Here is a 7,708-nt window from a genome sequence, read left to right as displayed (position 1 = left end):
TCCCCTATGCGCGGACGGATGCGGGAGAAAATCTGCCGGCCACCATTGGTGATGCCCTTAGCCTTCCCTTTCAGCTCCAGGTCAACCCATACTATTTTCGCACAAAGTCAACCATTACTCAAATGCTCTCCCAAATCATTGAAGCCAACAACACCAAACCCTTGATTGCAATGTAATGTAATGGAGAAGTATAAACATGAGATGGCCCCAGGCTGCGTGGACCACAAAATGTCAACGGATAACCGAGAGCATATCCCTTTGGGGGGCCACGGATAATCCTCCAACCCCCGCATAACAAAACGATTTCCTCCTGATCGGCGCCTCCCTCCTCCGTCGTCCATCCCCACCACTCCCCGTCCCTCCCCTTTTAAACCCCCCACAAAATCTCCCAATTTGAAGCCATCTCGTACGGACCCCATAGCTCCCACCTCCCAGCACGCCCACCAGCGAGCAGAGTACCCCATGGCAGGCGGCGGCGGGAAGGTGGCCTGCGCGGCGTGGATCCGGCGCCGGGAGGACAAGGCCACCCGCGTCTTCGCGGTGCACGGCCGGCCCTCCCCGCCGGCCCTGGAGGTCCTCGGCTTCGACTCCGGGAGCTGCTCGCTCTCCGAGGAGCCCCTGGTGCGTCGCCGTCGCCGCCCGGCGGCCCTTTTTTTGCCTCGATTTTGGTTCGGCTTCAGATTGGACCGTGGTTGACCGTTGACCTGTGTGTGCCCTCTTTCCCTCTTTGGGTTTTGGGTTTTGCGCTGCAGGCGAGGATTGTGCTCGGGGAGGACCCAGGCGACGCGCCGCTCGCCGTCGCGGTGCACCCCACCGGCGACGAGCTCGTGTGTGCCACGGCCAAGGGGTGCAGGTGCGTGCACGACTCTGTTTCTCTCTGCCTGCTCTGTCTGTGCCCTGCTCCCTAGTTTGGATAGTGCTGAATCGAGCTGATCTGAAGGTCTGTGTTACAATTTGTGGCAAGGCTAATTAGATATTTGGATTATCGTGTGGTCATGGCAATCTAGAGAAGGAAACTGGTTTGGTGCTCTAGAGCCACGTGTGTTTGTGTGAATTGAAGCTAAAACTGGAAGGCCGCTGCACTTTATTTATTTTATCTTTATTAGAGCATCTCCAGCCGTTGCGCCCCCAAGACGCGCCGAAAACCGCCGCTTGAGGGCGAGCCGGCGCTATTTTAGGCTTGGGTGCTAGTGCGTTCCCAGCCGCCGCCCCCTAGGTCGCCCCCAGGCGCCGATATCGGCCCAGTATCGGCGCTTTCAGCCTATTTTCGGCGCTGGATTGGCCCAATTTCCGGCGCAAAACGTCCCATGCTCGACGTGTTTCAGCGCTCATTCAAATAAAATCATCAATAAAATCATCACAAATAATAAAAACACTCATATTTCATTGCACGTCCAGCTAGGCGTTGCCCTTGAGCCTCCATAGGTGCTCCACTAGATCCTGCTGCAGCTGATGATGCACCTGTGGGTCTCGGATCTCCTGGCGCATGTTGAGGAAGGCCGTCCATGTTGCAGGGAGCTGGTGATCCACTTGGGCAAGAGGACCCTGCCTGTAATATGGTTTAGTGTCAAACACTGGCTCTTCCTGCTCACTCTCAATGATCATGTTGTGCAAAATGACACAACAAGTCATGATCTCCCACATTTGATCTTTCGACCAAGTCTTAGCGGGGTACCGGACAACAACAAATCGAGATTGGAGCACGCCAAATCGAGGAATGGCGAGATAGCGGCGGCGGCGGCGGAGAGGTGGCTGGCGACGTCGGGATCAGCAAGGTGTCGGGGAAGGAGAGGAGAAAACGGGGCGAATCAGTGTGACTTTTCGCCTGACAGTGGGGACCTGGGCGATTTTCCCTTCCGCCGGCGCCCCCAAGCGCCCCCCAGTGCGCCAGGTTCGGCCTGGGCACGCCGGGTCGGAAAACGGGCCGATCCGGCGGATTTCGGCGTCTTGGGGGCGCGACTGGGCCGTTTTTTCGGCGCCGGCGCTAAAAAAAACGGCCTGGGGGGCGTCTTGGGGGCGCGGCTGGAGATGCTCTCACTCTTACTACATATTTGCCCGTGATTTACCTGCCATATTAATGTGATTGTGTAAACAAAATCATTTTATTTAGTAAACACTTATTTTAATGGCTAGTATATTATGAAAAATCTAGTCGTTGTGTTGCATTGGAGACTAAAGTGTCTTATACGGCTTCCTTATCTGGGTGGAGGGAGTATTAGAGTGTTAAATTGATTACTATCGGCAGTATTGATTCAAGTTGTCCTTGCACATACTCTGCAAACCAATATCAGTGGTACAATGTTCCCAAACACCTGAAGAGCTTAAATAGAACCACTATAAATTAATTGAGGGATTTAGAGTCTGTTGGATGTGTTAGTTCACTACATGTTTATTAAGTTCTGAAGATCTACGAAACCGTCCAAATGTGCAAATGCAAGGCAATGTAGTGTCCAACAAGAACTTTCTCCTCCTGTTACCAGGATTACAATAACAAACATATGCTTCGCGACTTGTTGAGAGAAGATACTTCTTGCACTTTGAATTTCTCAATAGCTGATGTTATTTATAGATTCATAGAAGTAATGAGAATCATAAATGCATGGGACAATACCTGTGTGAGTTGCAGGTAATGTACAGGTTTATTTCGCGGTTCCTGATATTTTTAGCACTGTTGTTTTTGTTATATTTTCTGATGAACTCAAAGTAAGCTTAATTGCTATGATAAAATTATCGTGAGAGGCTGAGAGCAATACACATATTCTCTCTTTGTTAAATCTGATTTACTATTACCTTCTGTTTTTCCTTTTCTTCTTACTTTCATGAAGTCCAGTACTTTGTAACGAAAGAATGTTAAAATTGCAGGCTATTTAAACTGATTTTTGAAGAGTTCACCGTTCGCTTTATTGAAAGTAAAGCTCCAGCTATCGAATCTGTTGGACTGCAGAAATGTCTTGCCTACAGCACAGATGGTTCTAAATTTGCTATCGGTGGTGAGGTATTAAATTTTACTATGATATTGCCTCCTTTCTGTTACTTGGTTTCATTTTTCTTCTACTCCCTCCGATCCAAATTAATTGACGCTCACCTTAGTCACCAAGTACAACTTTGGATCGGAGGGAGTATTTTTTTAACTATGACATTTGTTAGCTGTGCAAGCTTTCAACGTTAATAGTTACCGTGATTCCATTCCTTTATGCTATTTCTTGGAGCTTGTTCATTTTTTGTGGTTTGCTTTGCCAATGCATTTTCTTTGATAGCACTATTCTTGTAGCTAAATTTTCGGAGATGTGGCTACTGCGTTTAATTTTCTCAATAGTATCTTTTTTGTACTACTCTAGGATGGGCATCTAAGAATATTTCATTGGCCAAGCATGAAGGTGCTCTTAGATGAACCCAACGCTCATAAATCCTTCAGAGACATGGATATCAGGTTAGGCCAAGTCAAAGAGTATTTTTCCTTAACAGAATGAACTACAGACTTGATGTAAGCACATACAAGTACATTGGCATTATCTCAACTAAAAACACTGATAATGTAATGCTAATCCCAGACATGCAAGTCAAGTGTTATGGTCCTTGGCTATCTTTTCTACACTTTATTCAGTAAACAGCATGTACTGATATTAGGCTGTTGCCTTCTCTCTTGTAGCTTAGATTCAGAGTTTTTAGTTTCATCGTCTACTGATGGTACTGCAAGAATTTGGAAGATAAATGAGGGGGTACCATTGGTCAACTTGACTCGATCTTCGGTACATATTATACGTTTGTACATTTCCTGTTTCCTTGTTTCTATGTCAGAAACTTATTCTCTGATGCTTTTCCTTTTCTATGCAGGACGAGAAGATTGAGTGTTGCCGCTTTTCTAGGGATGGCATGAAACCATTCCTGTTTTGCACAGTTGCAAAAGGTATGCTTTCTATCCAAGTCAAGAAAATAAATGTATGCATCTGCCCAGTTTAACTGGATATGTTTTCATCATTGGACAGGTAGCAAAGCTGTGACTGTTGTTTGGAACATAAGTGATTGGTCTAGAATTGGGTATAAAAGACTACTGGCAAAACCTGTCTCCACACTTTCAGTTAGCTTGGATGGGAAGTTTCTGGCTTTGTAAGTGGATAAAATACTCCTTGTGTTTTTTCTTTCATACAGTGTTGCAGTTGTGAGATTTCCTTTACCAAACCTAGGAAAATCTCGTATTCTATGTTCTCCTATTACTGTCTGGTCGAGTACTTTACTCTGGTTGTTAGGGGCTATCAGGCTATCATATAGGTTAAGCTCAGTGTGTTGCATGCCCTGAAAAGTTCATGAACACTACCCCTTCCATTAAGCTGAATACATAAATAATGACAGGATCAGCTGACATTTTGTTTTATTTGCTAATAGGTTGTTTCCTTGTATCGGTTACCATCTTTGACTTCCATTGCTTCTGAAACCTGACATGCTTCTGTATTTCTTTCAGAGGAAGCCACGATGGTGATTTTTGTGTTGTGGATGTAAAGGAGATGGAGATTTCTCACTGGAGCAAGAAGGTCCATCTTGGTTCCCCTATATGCCGAATTGAATTTTGTCCTACTGAAAGGTAAGGACTTATATATCATAAAGAACTGGGAACAATAGCCATTGCAAGAACAAATTTTCAGAAGTTTCTCCTTGTTTCCGCTATTAATTACATCATGCCTACTGATATTCCAGAGTTGTAATCTCCACATCGCCACAGTGGGGAGCAGAGCTGACAAGACTGAATGTGCCTGCTGACTGGAAAGGTATATTTCTAAGCCAAATTGCTGTCTGGCACTCAAGTGATAGGCTTTACTGACCAACCTGTTACTCTTTCTGTTTTGCAGAATGGCAAATCTGGCTCATACTCTTGGCGCTCTTCCTTGCATCAGCCATCCTGTTCTACGTATTCTACCAGAACTCCGGTTCCTTCTGGAGCGGAACGCCCCGACGGGACGTCATCGACCTACCAAGCCATGCAGAGTTCTGAACGAGCCTCCTCGGTCTCCTGAAAACCAAAACTCCTGGTGAAACTGTTCACCAGTATGATTCCCTTTCAAGCAATCCAGCACTGCAGTGTTATTTATTTCATTCATACCAAGAGCTCTTTCTTTCTTTATTAGTGTAGTCAATGTTGTATCAATCCAGTTGCGCGCCTATCTATCTGGTGACGTCAGTATTTATCGGGGGAACACTGTAAAATGACACTGTAAATGATAATAGTTCGAGAATGTCATCGAGTGTTAGTGGGACATTCAAGTTCGCCAACTGAAGTCGACTCCTCAACACAAGTTTTCTCGCCGTCGACTTGGGAGTCTTTTCATCCCTGCTGCGCCATAGTGGCTATCTGGTATATACCCAGTTTGTTGCAGTTTTATTTCTATTGTCTGTTGCACTTTGAACCCCGTTTAATTCTGATCCTTATGATCGCTTGGTCTGTAATGTACTATGCCTTTGGTGGCCTACCCGTAATGCTACTTTATCTTAATTACTTCTGGTTTGGTGCTCACCTAGTTCATCCATGAAAAACACCACTCTATTGTCTCCTGGGTTTTGTGCCCGGGCTTGGCCAGCCGGGCAAGTGTGCAGACATTTTGTCTGAACTATTGCAGCTCAAACCACATGCTGTTTTTCTTTACAAGCTGCAATCCCCCAATTAAAGCCAGATCTTTCCTTCGAGATGAATCGTCGGGTGGAATTCTTTCCTCCTTCGCTCAGAGCCATTGGACGATCATCAGCTCAGAGAACGAGACTTCACACTAAGGGCATCTCCAGCCGTTGGCCCCCAGGAGGGGCAAAAAATCGCCCCCTGGAGGCGCACCGGCGCTAAACCGCACACTGGGGACGTGATACCCTCAGTCGCGGCCCCCCACGGGTTTTTAAAAAAGTCAAATACGGCGCAAACACGACTCAAATTTAACGCAAATATCGACGAGTTCGTTCAAATTTAAACATACTTTACAAAAAAGGGAAAAACTACCGCGGGCTACCCTCGCCGCCCGCCTCGCCGCCCGCGCACGCGGTTCTACATGCCGAGGAGGTGGTAGAACCGCGTGTAGTCATCGCCGTCGTCGTCGTCGTCGCCCCCGCCGACGCCTCCGCCGTCCCTGCTGCATTCCTCCCCCGGTTGGCGCGGCGGGTTGGACAGTCCGGGGGCGCGACGCCATGCTCGTCCTCGCGCCCACGCTTGCGGGCGGCGATCTCCTCCAGGGCCCGGCGCTGCCGGACCATCTCGTCGCGGAGGTAGTCGTCCCGCGCCCACCGCAGGGCGTCCTCGTCGGAGAAGCCACGCCGGGCTATCTCCTCGTACTCCACGGGGAGGCCGGGCTCCAGCTTGGGCTCCGGCTTGGGCTCGACGAGGACGAAGCGGCCGGTGGGGGAGGCATTGTCGCCGATGCGGACGCTGGAGCGGCGGGTGCGCGCGCTGACAGGCGCGCCCTGGGGCTCCGGCTTGACGGGGCGGAGGTGGAGGCAGGGGGAGCCGCCAGACGAGGAGGAGGACCCCCCGGTCTCCATGCGCCTCGGGGTCCAGGAGCTTCCCCGGCGGCGTGTGAAGGACGAGGGAGCGGGGTACTCGAGGCGCGGTGTGTTGCCGCCCTCGATGTACTCGAGGACGGCCTCCAACGTGCGCCCGGGCACGCCCCACCACCGACGCCGGCCGACGGCGTTGAGCCTGCCGGAAGGCTCGACGCCGTTGGTGGCCTCGAGCTGCTCGGCGTGACGGCGGCGGAAGTAGGGCCCCCAGAGTGGGCTGTCGGGGACGTACCGTGGCCCCTCCCTCGCCGCACGCGGCAGGGATGAGCGGATGCGTGCGATCTCCGCACGCCGCGCCGCGCCGGTGGGTATCGGGGGCACCGGCACGCCGCCGGCGCTGATCCTCCACGCCCCGGGTACCCGCATGTCCGGCGGGACTGAGTACTCGGCCTCGAAAAGGAGGTGGGCCTCGCTCTCGTGAAGATGGCGGCGGCCGAAGCCGTTCGCCGCCGCGCCGTCGCCTGGGAAGCGCTCGGCCATGGGTGCTGGAGACGACGAGAGAGAGGAGAGGGAGGAACGACGACGGCGAGAGAGAGAAGAGGGAGGAACGACGATGGCGAGAGAGTACGAGTCGCCGAGTGCGCTGGGGCGCGTCTTATATAGGCCGAGGCGCCGCCCGTGCGCGAGCCGCCGTGAGTAGGCGTGGCGGGCGAGGGAGGGCGAGGGACGCGCGTCATCCGGTCTTCACTGCGCCGCCCGTGAGGCATCGATGGCGCAGGCTGACCGGCGCGGCAGCGCAACAGCTTTGGCATTGATTCGCCGCGGGAAAAGAGGCGATGAGGACGACGAAGGCGCGAGAAGAGGGTAGAGTCGCTGACGCGGCGGGCCCGCGGCTGTTTCGCGTCAAAACAGTTCGCCCCGGCGCCCTCGGGCACCCCCCAGCGCGCCGGGTTCGGCCTGGATCCGCCGGCGCTGTTTTCGGCCCAAGCCGGCGAAAATCGGGCTCCTGAGGTGCGACTGGGCCGATTTTTCGGCGCCGGCGCAAAAAAAACGCCCGAGGAGGCCTATCTGGGGCGCGGCTGGAGATGCCCTAACCACCACGCTGCACTGTCTGCAGTGTACTGCACCGATCAGTATCACAAAACGTTTATGCCCCATACTGACCACACTCTCAAACCTTCCTTCCTTGCTGAGCTCACCTCAATCCGGCCCACCAAAACTTCCTTCGCTGATACTT

The 7,708-nt window shown here is 51.5% G+C and overlaps 1 protein-coding gene across 1 annotated transcript; it reads left to right on the top strand.

Moving 5' to 3' along the window:
• Positions 1 to 295: 295 nt before the first annotated feature.
• Positions 296 to 5,488, top strand: LOC119330379 (SEC12-like protein 1). The gene is made up of 10 exons (XM_037603489.1): positions 296 to 621; positions 753 to 853; positions 2,863 to 2,995; positions 3,339 to 3,430; positions 3,650 to 3,749; positions 3,835 to 3,907; positions 3,987 to 4,107; positions 4,460 to 4,579; positions 4,693 to 4,763; positions 4,845 to 5,488. Exons 1-10 carry the CDS (start codon positions 463 to 465, stop codon positions 4,985 to 4,987), a joined length of 1,113 nt encoding a protein of 370 aa, XP_037459386.1. The 5' UTR covers positions 296 to 462; the 3' UTR covers positions 4,988 to 5,488.
• Positions 5,489 to 7,708: the final 2,220 nt, after the last annotated feature.

This window comes from Triticum dicoccoides, chromosome 7A (genome assembly GCF_002162155.2).
Source record: "Triticum dicoccoides isolate Atlit2015 ecotype Zavitan chromosome 7A, WEW_v2.0, whole genome shotgun sequence".
In the NCBI taxonomy this organism is placed as follows: Eukaryota; Viridiplantae; Streptophyta; class Magnoliopsida; order Poales; family Poaceae; genus Triticum; species Triticum dicoccoides.
The sequence above is the reverse complement of the archived record's forward strand: the minus strand, read 5'-3'. Positions and strand labels throughout refer to the sequence as shown.